The following is a 15,688-nucleotide window of genomic DNA, read 5'->3' as shown; positions in this document are numbered from 1 at the left end:
GGAGAGATCTCAAAAAACACCCCGAGGCTGTGTAAACCGGGAAGTTGAGAAAACAAGGAAAAGCCATTTCTTTAATATTGCCAAGAGTGCTACACGGATGTATGCAGTGATGACGTTCAAATTTTTTCTCTACTGGTTCTGTGGGCGTGGCTTGGTGATGGTGGAGTTCTGTGGCTGAGTGGGCATGACCAATTTAATTTAATTAATTCAATTAATTCAATTTATATGCCGCTCCTCTCCGAAGACTCAGGGCGGCTCACAATACATTTTAAAAAATCATTATAAAAAACATTTTAAAATTAAAAACATTAAAAACATTAAAAACTCATTCACGCCATTCATGGCCGGATCTCGCCAGATCACAAGAGCGAGATCAACGGCCCCAGGCCTGCCGGAAAAGCCAGGTCTTCACCGCTTTGCGGAAGGCCAATAGGGTGGGGATGGTCTGGACCTCAAGAGGTAACTTGTTCCGGAGAGCTGGGGCAGCCACAGAGAAGGCCCTTCCCCGCGGGCCCGCCAGCCGGCATTGTTTAGCTGACGGGACCCGGAGGAGACCAACTCTATGGGATCTTACCGGTCGCTGGAAGCTATGCAGCAGAAGGCGGTCTCGAAGATAACCTGGCCCTGAGCCATGTAGGGCTTTAAAGGTAATAACCAACACCTTGAATTGCACCCGGAGACCAGTAGGGAGCCAGTGCAGCTCGCGGAGAATTGGTGTAATGTGGGTGTACCTAGGTGCACCCACGACAGCTTGCGCAGCTGCGTTCTGGACCAACTGTAGTCTCCGAACTCGATGTCACTCACGTCCACTCGGTCACATGACCCCACGCCCACAGAACCCAGTAGGAAAAAAATGTGTGTATGAGCACCAGAAGGGCTCATAGTGAATGCTGTGGCAGAGGAGCTGCTGCTCCTTTTATGTCCCCCCCACCAGCCCCCTCCCTCCCGGGGGTCGAAGTATCTTAAAGGGACAGGCTTCAGCAGCTCCGCTGTGAATGGAGAGAGAAAAGTTCAGATGCTCTCTGCTGCAGCATGTAACATTGAATGGGTCGAGCGGCTGGAAGGGATGAGCAAGTGGCTGGAAGGTGTGAGCGGCAAACAGGCAGTAGTGAGCAGGACCAACCAGGGGTGGTTTTTACCGGTTCGGCAAACCGATTCAAATCGTCCCTACCGGTTCGCCCAAGCCTGTCCGAACCATTTGAATTTCACCCCTTGATATGTGTGTGTTTTGGTCCCGGAAAAAATCCAGCTTTTTATTTTTCGCTCCTTGTCAGGCATGAAAGGATGACGTTCATGTATGAAGGTCCAATGAAACTGATTTATTGCTAAAAGCTGATGAACAGGAATCTTCTCAACTAGAGATCGGCACCTGGTTAGAGTTAGATAAGGGTCAACGGAATTCAAGGGAGGTTGGATTTAGTTCATTTGTGGCTATGTAGGGATTCAGTTGCTTTAGTTTGGCCAGATTCTGTCTATAGATGAAGAACCATTAAAAAAAAACCCTACTCTTAAGTCACTCTACTTATCATTCTTGGTTCTCGGAGCCCGTCAAGGAGAACAGCACTTAGACTTATATACCACTTCATAGTGCTTTTACAGCCCTTTCTAAGCGGTTTAAAGAATCAGCATATTGCAAACAATAATCTGGGCCCCTGTTTTACCCACCTCGGAAGGATGGAAGACTGAGTCAACGTTGAGCCGGTGAGATTTGAACTGCCAAACTGCAGTCAGCAGTCAGCTGAAGTAGCCTGCAGTGCTGCACTCTAACCACTGCGCCACCTCGGCTCGAATCTGAATTAACTTTCCAGTCTTGTCCAATCTCACGGCATCTGGTGGTTTGTTCTAAGGCTTGTATCCTGAGCAAGACCGCATATTTTGCGCCCCTTGAGTTCAGCTTGAAGCCTTCCATGCTAATAGCCATAAATTATGCATCGTTTTTAACTGCAAAGTCACGGCCCCCGTTGCACTCACTTTTGATGCTTCTTGAGTAACTTTGAAAGGTACATTAAAGGGGATTCGGTCTGCATCTCACCTTGGGGGCACTACAGGGAAAGGTGGAAGAAGATTCTCCTCGGTTGACTCTCAGAGGCTTCCAGCGATAAGCTCTCGAGATGCCACGCTGAAAGCTTCAGCTCTCCGATACTCGCGGTTTAGAGCAGGGTGTGATTGCCGACGTTTTGTCGACATTTTGAAGGGGCTGCCGCTCTGTTGAAGGACGGTCGTGTTCTGAAGGTCGTTTTGAGAAGCCAGGAGAGTGATGTCACCGGAAAAGGCAGAGCCACATTTTTTTTTCAGCCTGTGTCTCTTTTTCTAATGGAAATGAGAAACGAAGCATTTTTGGGTTCACTTTTAAATCTGCCTCCGGAGGCCAAAATCCTGCTGCCAATTTTATTTTATTTTTTTTTTAGCGAAAGATGGCTATATTTCAATGGCACGATCTTAGGCATTTTTTGAGGAGGTGGCTTTAAAAGGTTTAGATCAGTGATGGTGAACTTTTTCAGCACCGGGTGCCAAAAAGGGAACACTTTGCATGAGCAAAGTCTTCCGGTTACTGCAATGCATGCCCATGGGCCAATCAGGTGGCCGGCATGCATGCTCATACCAGACAGGAAGGAAGGAAGGAGGGAGGGAGGGAAGCAGAGGTGGATTTCAGCAGGTTCTGACCAGTTCTGGAGAACCAGTAGCGAAAAGTTTGAGTAGTTCGGAGAACCGGTAGTAAAAATTCTGACTGGCCCCGCCCCCATCGATTCTCTGCCTCCCAATTCCCAGCTGATTGGGAGGAAATGGGGATTTTGCAGTATCCTTCCCCTGGAGTGGGGTGGGAATGGAGATTTTACAGTATCCTTCCCCTGGAATGGGGTGGGAATGGAGATTTTACAGTATCCTTCCCCTTCCACGCCCACCAAGCCATGCCACGCCCATCAAGCCACACCCACAGAACCGGTAGTAAAATGTTTTGAAACCCACCACTGGAGGGAAGGAAGGAAGGAGAAGGAGGGAGGAAGAAAGGGAAAGAAGGAAGGAAGGAAGGAAGGAAGGAAGGAAGGAAGGAAGGAAGGAAGGAAGGAAGGAAGGAAGGAAGGACATCAGTTTCAGCCAAAATCCCACCCCTGTCTTCTTCAAACACAGCTGGTCTTTGGTCTCTCTCTGTCTGTAACTGTAACTACATTGCACCAGGTGACAAGAGAGAGAGAGAGAGAGAGAGACCCCGTTCACATTGTGACAAATACTCATGGCATCTTGAGCCCAGAGCATCCTTTCAAAGCAAACTAAAAATTCCAGAGTTGAGCCGGCATCTGCTCCCCTCCCCCTCCTCACTTCCCTCCCCCCCCCTCAGTTCTTCCTTCTCAAGCAGGGTCTCCGAGCTGCTCAACTTGACAGGAGGGCAAGCCAAAATCTTTACAGAAAGGTTGAGTTTCAAAGAAGCCTTTGAAGCTTCCAAACCCTTTTGGCTCCTCCAGGCTCCCGAACAGCAAAAGGGTTAGAAAGAGACACTCACAAGTCTGTCAACTTACGACCACACTTAAGCTCAAAATTGCTCACAGAACCTGTAGTAAAAAAAATTTAGAACCCACCCCTGCTCTGAATGTACTGACTATTTCATTAATTAGTCAATGTTAGGAATCTTTTTCATTTAGACTGTTACAAAGCCTCTTGTTTATGGTACGTCAGATGTTTATGCCAAGCTGGTGGGCCTTATCACAGTTGCCCAACACAACCAACGTCCATTCCGAAAGCAGTAATTTAGCCTTTCGGATTGTGCACATAATTCTGACACTACTACAGGAAATAGCTGAAATCTACAGAGGTATCATTTTGTGGTGCCCACAATGAAGCAGTATTTTTCTGTATTTCTTAAAATGCATATATCTCTCTCCTTCGTCTCTATGGATGGTCAGGGAATGTTTACATCCAAAGTAACAATTTAAACATCAAAGCAACCAGGCAGAAAACATCAATAAACCTAACCACCAAATTGCAACAAAAAAAGCCATTTGCTACACAACATTGACCAAATTGCAATATTTATGGTAAATTATATGTCGGTGGATTCAGTCAACAACCTGTCTGAATCTTCACATTTTTGTCAGTAGGAAGTCATCAGGGAAGAGTCGATCCAGTCTGGAGACCTGAAGATATGTTGGGATAAAAACTCCTTACAAGGAGGACTCAAGGATTTAGCAGCTAACAAAGATATACTTCTAAACTGGCAGATAGTAGATAGTGGGTATTTACTTCATTTCCCACCAAAAGCACTTCATCAGACACTTAATACATCAGTCATTCCTTCCATGTGACATCTCGGTGTTGTCTCGAATCATTCTTCTTTTTGTTCTTTCTTCTGTCTTCATTCTCATCCAATCAATGACAACAATTCATCACTAACAGAATGTTCTGATTAGAGCATTTTTATACATAACTATTAATTTACTTATTTGTATCTCTTTTCTAACCAATAATAGACTTGATTCCATATCTTAAGGTATTCTGAACCTTCTCTTTCTTTAATCATCAAAGTCAATCTATTCATTTCTGCACAATCTAATTTTTTTTTTAATTACTTCTCCTTCCAAAGGTATTTTCTCTGCTTTTTCAGCACTTCAGATATTAGACGGAAAGATAAAGAGACATCTTCATATCTGATCAGTCTAGCAAGGGTCAATTCTACTTTTATAGCTTGATCCAGAATATATATTTAGTTGCAGGTTGCAGGATATATTGGAGGGAGGGAGGGAGGGAGGAGAAGAATGAGGGAGGGAGAAAAAAAGAAGGGAGGGAGAAAAATATAAAGGGAGGAGGGATAATAAAGGAAGAGAGGGAAGGAGGCAAGGAAAGAGAGAGAGGAAAGAAAAGGAAGGAAAGAAGGAAGGAAGTATTTGGTAAAAGAGTGAAAGGCAGGGAAGGGAGGGAGGAAATGAAGGAAGGGAACGAGAGAGGGAGGAAGGAAGGAAGGAAATGAAGGAAGGGAACGAGAGAGGGAGGAAGGAAGTAAATGGAAGGGAGCAAGGAAGGAAGGGAGGGCATGAGAAAGAAAGGAAGGAACTGGAGGAAGGAAAGGAAGGAAGGAGATAAAAGAGTGAAAGGGAGGGAAGGGAGGGAGGGAGGAAATGAAGGAAGGAAGTGAGGAGGAAAGAAGGAAATGAAGGAAGGGAATGAGGGAGGAGGAAGGAAGGAAATGGAAGGGAGCAAGGAAGAAAGGAAGGAAATAGAGGAAGGAAGGAAGGAAGGACGTTCTGCAAAGTATGTTAAATGGATTAAATCCAAGTCAGCTTGTTTATTCTGGCAAGTGATTTAAAAAAAAGAAAAGAAATCAAGTGGCAATCTACAAGTGGCAATCTGTCTCTTCAAATGTGTGAACGTATTGCTTCAAGACTTCTTTTTCCTCAGCTAATTTTAAACAAGAGTCTTTGCTACAAAGCCAAGGTGACACAGGATTACGGGGAGATGAAACAAGGGAAAGCTTTTCCGGTCCTTGGAAGTGCTCAAGCATTGAATTCAGTGCTCAAATCTTGCTTGTGGTATGAATCCATATTTGGCTATGGGGCTAGCCTCATAAAAAAGATCATTGTTTAAGGAACCAACACATGGCAGATTTGCTTATCTTAAGTCATGTCAACATTGTAAGGGTGGAATTTATGCACAAATATAGACCAGTCCTTCAATAGCTGCCATTTTCTAAGATGGCGGCCTCCCAAGTGTGAATATATACAAGGATTCATGATTTGGGTGCTGAATGCTTATCGGTGATAAGATTTGGGGAGTTAAGAAGCCATGTGTCAGGTTTCGATGCTATCTCAAAATAAATGAACTTCCAAACTGCCAATCTTTAAGGAAATTTTCTCTTTATTTGAGCACAGCAACCGGATCCTGGCTCTTCGTGGTCAATACTGACCTTTGCCCCCCAAACCCTCCCTTTCCGATCCCCAATTCTCTGCTTCTCATTGGCTATCTTCCAAGTCACTCTCCTGATTCCTTTTCCCGTCAGTTCACAGGAATGTTTCCCCCCCTCCTCATCTCCAAGGAGACCGAATCTTCAAAGGGAGTTAGCAGGCAAAAGTTCAGGCTTCATCCTCCCTTTTCTATGTCAGCGCTGAAAATTATTTCAGGGTTTTGGTAAATTAAACGTTATCTTGAGTGTGAACTCCAGGGGAAAAAAGATGGATTATCTCACTTGTCTGTCCCAAAGTTGCTTTTTCAAGAGGCAACTGAACTTTCTTGGTTTTCCTTGAAAACGTTTCCCTTCTGAAGAACTGAAGAAGCTCCTTGGATGAGAAGCAAAACGTCTTCAAAGGAAAACCAAGAAAGTCCAGTTGCCTCTTGAAAAAGCACCTTTGGGACAACCATGACCTGCAGTGGTGGGTTTCAAAATTTTTTACTACCGGTTCTGTGGGTGTGGCTTGGTGGGCGTGGCAGGGGAAGGTTACTGCAAAATCCCCATTTCCTCCTGATGAGCTGGGACTCAAGAGGCAGAGAATAGGTGGGGGCAGGGCCAGTCAGAGGTGGTATTTACCGGTTCTCCGAACTACTCAAAATTTCCGCTACCGGTTCTCCAGAACTGGTCAGAACCTGCTGAAACCCACCTCTGATGATCTGGGTAATTGAGAATCTCCATAGATATCTCTTGCACAAATCAATTGTGCCATTTCACAAACGAGAATATTACATTATTGCCAAGTTGAAGAAGCTACTAAACCCTGGCAAGATTCAAGCAGAGGGATGCCTCGAGCACTCGGTTAAATTTTGGGGAAGTGGTTGTTTTTTTTCCCCCAAATACATATTTCTGTGATTTTTTTTTTAATGGATTCTATGAAGTTTGCCCCGAGGTTTTCCAGATCTGCTCTTTTGTCATCTAATTAGAACATTAATTCCAATGCTTATTAATGTAAGATAATAAAAACCAGTGTTCGCCTCGCTTTCCTGAAGCATTCATCTCTCTTTCTCCCCTACCCCAAAAATTGGATGTTTTCAGAAGTGCATTGGCCTAAACGATCCACTTAAAATTCTCTTCCAAAGACATGAAAATTAGCAAAGCGGGGATTGTTTCAAGAAAATAATCCGATCATTTCTTCATTAAAATTCTGTTAGGTTTCCAATAAAGGAAAGAGGCTTCAGAACAAGAGACAATTAAAATGTACACGGGAAAGACTTTTAATAAAGGCCAAAATTGTGCACAGCTCCAGGTGGTTTATTATTATTATTATTATTTTAAAAAATGACCACTCTGTCCTTCCTTCAAGCTTTAAATTAAAAAAAAAAGTTGTGTTTTCTTTTCAATATGTTTGGAACTGGCTATCATGACTTCAAGGTATCATCCCTGTGTTTGGATTTCTGGTTTACATTGTGTAAAGAGGCTCAGCTAATTAGCTTTAGTTAATTGCTCTGTGTCTTTAATGGGGCTTAGCTCTTCCTTTTGCACATCGACAATCCTCTTAGCCTGTTCACAAATATTAACAGAAGGTGGATTGGGTGGAAAGAAAAATAGAGGACATTGCCCTTCCCAAAGTCATTTACAGTGGTTGGAGCTGATGGCCAAAGGATAAGCTGATCCAATTTGGAAAAATTTCAAGTGAGAAATCTTTTTTTTTTTTCTCCCTTCCCCGATTTACCAAATGACAATGACCAGAATTGAAATGATGTGTGAAAAATGCAGATTTTTTTTTTTAAAAAAAGATGTATTTTTCCCAGTTATACAGGTAGTCCTCGAGTTACGACCCCAATTGAGCCCAACATTTCTGTTGCTAAGTGGGATATTTATTAAATGACTTTTTGCTCCCATGTTATGCCAACTGTTCTTGCCACCGTACTTGTGAAGCTGGTGACGAGGTTGTTAGGTGAATCTGGCAAGAATTGGAATGCGGTAGGGACTCAGCCTTCCATCTTTCCAAGGTCGGTAAAACGAGGACCCAGATTGTTGGGGGCAAGAGGTTGACTCTGTAAACCGCTTAGAGAAGGATGTAAAGCACTGTGAAGTGGTATATAAGTTCTAAGTGCTATTGTTCTTCCTCTCCTCTCCTCTCCTCTCCTTCCTTCCTTCCTTCCTTCTTTCCTTTCCTTCCTTCCTTCCTTCCTTCCTTCTTTCCTTCCTTCTTTCCTTCCTTCCTTCCTTCTTTCCTTCCTTCCTTCCTTCCTTCTTTCCTTCTTTCCTTCCTTCCTTCCTTCCTTCCTTCTTTCCTTTCTTCCTTCCTTCCTTCCCTTCCTTCCTCCTTCTCTCCCTCCTTTCCTCCCTCCCTCCCTCCCTCCCTTCCTTCCTTCCCTCCCTCCCTCCCTTCCACACATCCCCTATAACTGCTCACTTCTTCCTTGCCCAAGTTCCACATTCCTTCACACTTACAAGTAGTCCTGGACTTAACGACCACAATTGGGAGCAGAACCTCTTCATCATTAAGGGATGCGGTCATTGAGTTGTCGTATGATTCTGCTTGGTTTTACGACTTTTTTTTTTTTTTGCCACAAGCAAATCACTGTCATTGTTCAGTGGATCATGTGGTCATTAAGCAAATCGGCTTCACCCATTGATTTTGCTTGTCGGAAACCGGCTGGGATAATCACAAACAAACTGTTGTAAATCGAGGACTATGGCAAAAAGGATTATTATTATTATTATTATTATTATTATTATTATTATTATTATTATTATTATTATTATTATTATTACTACTACTATTATTATTATTACTATTATTAGTAGTAGTAGTATTAGTATTAGTATTATTTTAAATGTATTGACTGCTTAGCCTCTTGACACCTACAATGGGTACCCTTAAAAGCCGAACTTGCTTAATTGGTTGGAAAGCTTCTGCAAATCACGTGACCCTCGGTAATTATTATTATTATTATTATTATTATTATTATTCCTATTTTGCAGGAATGTAAGTTCGGATGGTGCTGAAGCACGTCGGAGACTCCGGGAATGTGAAGGTTTGGTAGATGCTCTTCTCCATGCTTTGCAGTCTGCCGTCGGCAAAAAAGATACGGATAACAAGGTAATCTCCGGCTTGCGTGTCCGAAAGGGAATTGTAGCTCGCAGAAGAAATCCGTGTATTTATTACGTGCTGGATTGGATCCAGCAATGTTATCCTGGGACACGTATATTGACCTATATTCGCATAAGACCTTTGCTTTAAAATCCAGTGTCTTAAATTAGGGAGAATCACCTGTGACTAGGAGAGTCACTGGAGCAGGGGTGAAATCCAGCAGGTTCTGACAGGTTCTGGAGAACCGGTAGCGGAAATTTTGAGCAGTTCGGAGAACCGGCAAATACCACCTCTGGCTGGGCCCAGAGGGGAGTGGGAATGGAGATTTTGCAACATCCTTCCCCCTGAAGTGGGGAGGGAATGGAGATTTTACAATATCCTTCCCCCGGAGCGGGGTGGGAATGGAGACTTTGCAGTATCCTTCCCCTGCCATGCCCACCAAGCCATACCACGCCTACCAAGCCACTCCCACAGAACCGGTAGTAAAAATATTTGGATTTCACCACTGAGTTGGACTGAATGATCCAATCAGAAGTGGGCTTCACATAATTTCACAACTGGTTCGCCCGGAATTGAATATGTGAGCACATGCACGTGGCTTTCTGCGCATGTGTGCAGCCTTCTGTGCATGTGTTTTGCTCACATGCAGCTTGCACACATTCGTGCAGCTTAAAAAATGTGCTAAATAGGATGGCATAATGCCTGGGCGGGGGTAGGCCCACCTGCATGTCACAATTACCGATTCACCCGAACCGGCCGAATCCCACCACTGCTTCCAACTCTATTCTGATTGATGTTATTCTGCTCTAGCCCATCTTTCCAAGGTTTCCGATAAGAGTGTTTCCGCCCAAAGTATGAAGACTACATCCAAGTCTTCTTCTCAGCGGCTGAGTTGCTGGCAGTCGTGTCTCTGTGTTGGAGGGGTTCGCAGTTTGTGAATATGTATATGTTTCGGGAGGGAGGAGTGGGGCTGAAGACGGGACATATTCCAGCAAAGCTATGCAACGTAGAAGCTTTGGCTGCTGTTCCCAGATTCTTGAGAAGCCCACACAAATTAAAAACCACGCTGTGGTCTTTCCCTTTTCACCATCTGCAACTCATTAGCTGGAGGTGGAACCCGTGGGGGAGGATAGACTGGGCTTCTACGTTCCTTGTAGATCTTCTGGCTTTGAGCCGTAGCACAGATGCATCTCAGATGCATCCTGCAACGTATCCCTCCACTCCAGCTCCTTTGTCAATTGTCAAAAGTTTGTTTTTGATAAATTCTTGCTTTGTTAAAAAGCTTGAAGTCACTCATCCATTGACCTGCTATGCTGGCTTCGCCATGGGAAAAGGTAGCAGGGAATGGAAAAGAGCCATCGATGGTTTGGAACCGTGGATGGTTCACAGCCAACCAGGAGTGAAATCCAGCAGGTTCTGCAGAACTGGTAGCGGAAATTTTGAGTAGTTCGGAGAACCGGCAAATACCACCTCTGGCTGGCCTCAGACTGGGGTGGGAATGGAGATTTTGCAATATCCTTCCCCCAGGAGTGGGGAGGGAATGGGGATTTTGCAGTATCCTTCCCCCAGGAGTGGGGTGGGAATGGAGATTTTTCAGTATCCTTCTGACGCCCACCAGTCCACGCCCACCAAGCCACACCACGCCCACCAAGCCACGCCCACAGAACCGGTAGTAAAAAAAATTGAATTTCACCACTGTAGAAAACCCTGGTTTAGGAGAATACAGGTCGTCCTTGGCTTACAACCACAATTGGGTCAGGAATGTCCATCACATCTAAGCATCTAAGTAATGCGTACAATAACAGAGTCACCCCTGATGTTGTAAATTTAATCATCATCATCTCCTTTTTTATGAACCCATCATCCCTTGCGGGATGGAGTTTGGGAAACCAGAATGGAGCTAGCAGAGTGTTTACCGCCCGGATATCCTTCCTGTCGCCAGTGAGGAGTTTTTTTCCAGTAGATATATTCTCATTATACCCAGAGAGAGAAATATCTGCCTCTACCTAGGATCGAACTCACAGCCTCCTGATTGTGAGGCAAGGGCTCCACCTCTAGGCCACAGCACCATTCTGACGTTACAAATTTAACAAGTACCTAAATAACATTATGACCTAATTTCTGAAGTCATTAAACAAATCACTGCGGTTCTTAAGCAAGTCCCTCAGTCATTAAGCAAATCTGGCTTCCACCCTTGATTTTGCTTATCGGATGCCCCCTGGGAAGGTCACAAATGCCGATCACGTCACCTCCCCCCCAGGAGCCTTCCATAACCACCGTAAACCAGGGGTGGGCTGCTGGGGGTTCGCAGGGATTCGGGAGAACCGCTAGCTAAGATTCTGTGCAGTTCAGAGAACCCCCAAATCCTACTCTGGTTGGCTCTGCCCACCCAGCCTCACCCCTCCCAGGAGTCCCCATGCGGCCCGTTTTGGATGCAGGGTGTGCGCGGAGGCTCAGGAAGGGTAAAAAACGGGCCTACCGGAAGTATGGGAAGCCTTCTCAGAGGCTCAAGGAAAGCCTCTGGAGCCTGGGGAGGGCAAAAACGCCATGGTGCAGGAGGCCGACTAGGCCACGCCCACCATGGCCATGCCCACCCAGCAACCAGGCAGAAAACCCCTTGCTAAAATTTTTGAAGCCCACCCCTGCCGTAAACGTATGCTGGTTGCTGAGCACCCAAATTGTGATCACGATGTCAGCACTCCAAACTATATTCGTTCCAGTGCTAACATAAGGAGGAGAAGAGGGGGCAGCTGGCAAGAGGACGCTTGACTTTTCACCTACTTATTTTCCCTGAAGATAATATCCCCTAGGAGATGGGATGGGAGGGGGGACATTCCTGGGAGCTGAAGTAGTAGATATGGGGAGAGTGATTTGGAAGATGGCCAATGAGACGCAGAGAATTGGGGAACGGAAAAGGAAGGCTTGGGGTCAGGAAGTCAGTGTTGGCTACGACGTAGTCGGGAACAGATGGTCGTGCTTAATAAATGAAAGATTTCATCAAAGACTATTTGTTTGGAAATGCAATTTATTTGAGACGACACCGAAACCTGACACACATGACCAGTGGGAAGGCTGCAATGGCCGCCTTAGGATCATTCCCCAATTACTTTTCTCAGAGCCCTTGTAGCTTCAAACTGTTGCTAAACTGTTGTACCATCTCTTGGAGACTTGCTGTGACGGGTCTTTCTTTGAAGTCTTCCATCTTCTTTTTCTTGCTCCAGTCGGTGGAGAACTGCGTCTGCATCATGAGGAACCTTTCCTACCACGTCCACAAAGAAATTCCTGGTGCCGACAAGTTCCGGGAATTAGAAAGTAACCAGATGGGAAGTTTTGGAGTAACTCATAAGAAAAAGAAGGACGACGCAGGCTGCTTCGGTGGGAAAAAGGCCAAAGGTATGTATTGTCCGAATACCTTGGGAATGATGAAGTAGGTTACACCCATTCTGCAATAACATTGCAATGCTGGTTTGTCCTACACCAGCTTTTCCCCCCACCTCAATATGGCCCCTCCAGTTACTTTGGGCCTCCAAATCCCAGAATTCCAAGCAAGCTAGCCTGATGAAGGAATACCGTATGTTGCATTTCCCTAGCCCTCCAGATGCTTTGATTGGGTATATTGCACTCGATATGTAATCTCCTTGCAACACTGGTTGGTCCTAACCCATATTTTTTCCCCCAATATGGCGCCCTCCAGTTGCCTTGGGCCTCCAAGTCCCAGAATTCCTAGCAAGCTAGCCTGATGAGGGAATGCCCTGTGTCGCGTTTCACTAATGTCTTAGAAGCCACCGTTTTCCTATTTCTGACCGGCATCGAAAGCCGTGAACAGCCAGATTTATTGACCGATCTAGTAGACCGATCTGTAGCTCAGGGCTGAAGGCTGGTGCTCTCTGAGCGTGGTGGTTTGCTTGTAGACGTTTCATGATCCAGCTAAGTAACATCATCAGGGAGTGTGGAATTTGCTGCCTGTTTATACATACTAGCTCAGAACTTGGTGGTTGGTATGTGGATGCTTTATTACCCGACTAGATCACATCATCCAGTGCTAATGGATGTCGTTTTTCTCCCACCAAAACTCTTTGGTTTTCTCCTACCAAGGAGAGAACCACACCCCACCAACACTGGCAGGGCAAAGCCATTGTTCTGCCCCAGCTATGGATCCCAAAGAACACAGCAAACACAAAGTTGGTACAAAACTTAATTTACTAAAATAACTCCGTCTTTTTCAAAACAAAGGCTGTTCTTAACAGCCTACAAGAAACCAAAGATAAAGTAATCACAATCTTACGAAGGTTGGCAGAAAGCCCAGAAGCAATTTGCAGAGAATCCAGACGCGAAGTAGAGTGAACTAAAGTTGTTCCCTACAAATTGCTTCAGTCAGAGTTCCTCCTTAAATAGGCTAAGGGAGTGGCCAATTAGCCCCAAGCCTTTCTCTCGAGGAGACCTCCTCCTGAGGAGCCACTCCTGCCTTTTGGCAGCTCTGCGCGCCCGTGCATCGAGAAGAGGTTCCTCCTCTTCGTCCTCTTCACTTATGGGAGCTTCTGGAGGTTCTGAAGGCCCTGGCTGAATCCCTGCCTCTGGCACCACATCTTCTCCAGCCTCCTCATTGTCTGACTCAAGCGCCAGCTGCACAGGCTGCTGGCACAACACTACACCAGCCTCCTCGCTGTCAGAATCAGCTACAATCCGCACAGGCCACTGACGGGCCACAACAGCCATCGTATATAAACAGGGAGCAAACCCCACTCCCCTTCTAGCACTGATGATGTTACCCAGTTGGGTCGTGAAATGTCTGCAAGCAAACCACCAATTTAGTAAGCTACAAGGACCCCACTGTTCTCAATCTCTCCTGAATTGTCCTCTTCAGCATGATCTTTTAAATGTAGGGATCGTGAAGACGAATTCTCCATTTGCGGTTATTACCCATCCGTTTCTTCTCCTCTTCCTTTCTTCCTTTTTCTCTCCAAGTCTCCAGTTAAGGAGAGTCATGTCAAGAACGCCTGTAGAGTTTTGTAGAGGGGGGGGGGAGAAACTTGTTAGTCTCTGGTTACTCTGAGGTAGCCCCAGATCAGGGGAAGTCTGGTAGCACCGTTTCGCGCAAACACATTTTACAAAAAGGCGCGAGACTGTTTCGTAAGGCTGTTATTAACCCTTGAGGAGGAGGAGGAGGAGGAGGAGGAGGTGTAGATCCCACCTGGGTCCTTTCTCGGCGACATTTCTGTCGGAGTTTGTGGCAGCACACACAATCAGACACAATGAAATGAACTTCAGCAGGATTCGAATTACATAAGCAACTTCTTTATGAACAATACCGTTCAGCAGAAATTCAGCATACAATATCAGGAACACAGAAGCAATATTCATAGGGAGCAAGTCATTACAGAGTAGAAAGATACAGAGGTGAAATGCTCCCGGTTTGGACCGATTCAGCCGAACCGCTAGCAATAGAGACCAGTGGTTTGAAGAACTGGTGGTTTGAAGGACCGGTGCAAGGATCTGCCCACCCACCCGGTCATCATTTAAAACCAGGAAGTAACCAATTTTTTACCCTGTGCACATGCGCAGAAGGGTTTGCGCATGTGCAGAGGGAATGCACATGCGCAGCGCATGCACTTCTGAACTGGTTGGGAAGGTAAGTAGATTTCACCCCGGGCTAATATATTGTACAGAGGCTCCCATTACAGAGGCCAAACCAACTCTTATATACAGTTCAGCAAGTCTAAGCCACGCCCAGACTACAAACTCTCTCTTATGGCCCCATACATACAAATACTATGTTTCAGTTTCCAAACAGTCCCCATTGGCTTACCTGTTACCATGTCTATCCAAGCAGTCCCCATTGGCTGATCTGTTGCCTATTCCAGTCTATGAATATTCATATTCCTGATAATTTCTGAGAAGGAACTGATTCTAAACTAGAATTAGCCACCTTTCCCCCCTCTAATCATTGGGGAAAACGAGCAGTGGGCCAACGGCTTCAAGAATCCTTGAGCTTCATTCTCCAAACAACACATGACGGTATCAAGTGGATTGGGAGGTCAACCAAGTCACACAGACAGGATCATGCTTAATGCACACGGAAGCCCCGTCCATTGAGTTAGTTGAGTGAGGTTACCAGGTGATGCTAGAGCAGTGGGTCTGCAACAACTCACCGCAGACAACTCATTGCAAGCCAACTCAACATGGCCAACTCGCCACAGCCAACTTGCCATGGCCAACTCACCGCGGGACAAGAGTTACACGGATACCAAAGAAATGATGGAATACAATCATTAAAGAAAGGATGCAAAAGGAGGGATGGAATAAAATGGGAATGACCAAAATTAAAATATTTTTTTTATTTATTTTCAAGAATTAAATTGAATTGTTATTTTGTCCTGTGACAAGTTGTCCTGTGGTAAGTTGGGCATGGCAAGTTGGCCATGGTGAATTGGCCACAGCGAGTTGGCTATGGGGAGTTGGTCATGGAGAGTTGGCCATGGAGAGTTGGCCAAGAAGAGTTGGCCATGGAGAGTTGGCCAAGAAGAGTTGGCCATGGAGAGTTGGCCAAGAAGAGTTGGCCATGGAGAGTTGGCCATGGATAGTTGGCCAAGAAGAGTTGGCCAAGAAGAGTTGGCCATGGAGAGTTGGCCACAGCAACTTGACTTTGGTGAGTTGTCCCATTCCATACAGCAGTGATCATATGAGGCCAGGCTGTATCAAAGGCAATACAGGTA

The 15,688-nt window shown here is 45.4% G+C and overlaps 1 protein-coding gene across 17 annotated transcripts in view; it reads left to right on the top strand.

Moving 5' to 3' along the window:
* Positions 1-15,688, top strand: part of ARVCF (ARVCF delta catenin family member) — a 317,887-nt gene that overhangs the window by 245,125 nt on the left and 57,074 nt on the right. For all 17 annotated transcript variants that reach the window (XM_087880246.1, XM_087880244.1, XM_087880236.1 and 14 more), the window contains 2 exons: positions 8,867-8,984; positions 12,197-12,368. In XM_087880246.1, coding sequence (XP_087736372.1) covers positions 8,867-8,984; positions 12,197-12,368 — 290 coding nt within the window. The remainder of the gene's footprint in view (positions 1-8,866; positions 8,985-12,196; positions 12,369-15,688) is intronic.

The sequence above is a fragment of the Pantherophis guttatus genome, chromosome 17, assembly GCF_059756535.1.
Source record: "Pantherophis guttatus breed Tessera chromosome 17, ASM5975653v1, whole genome shotgun sequence".
Classification (NCBI taxonomy): Eukaryota; Metazoa; Chordata; class Lepidosauria; order Squamata; family Colubridae; genus Pantherophis; species Pantherophis guttatus.
This window is presented reverse-complemented; position numbering and strand designations above follow the sequence as displayed.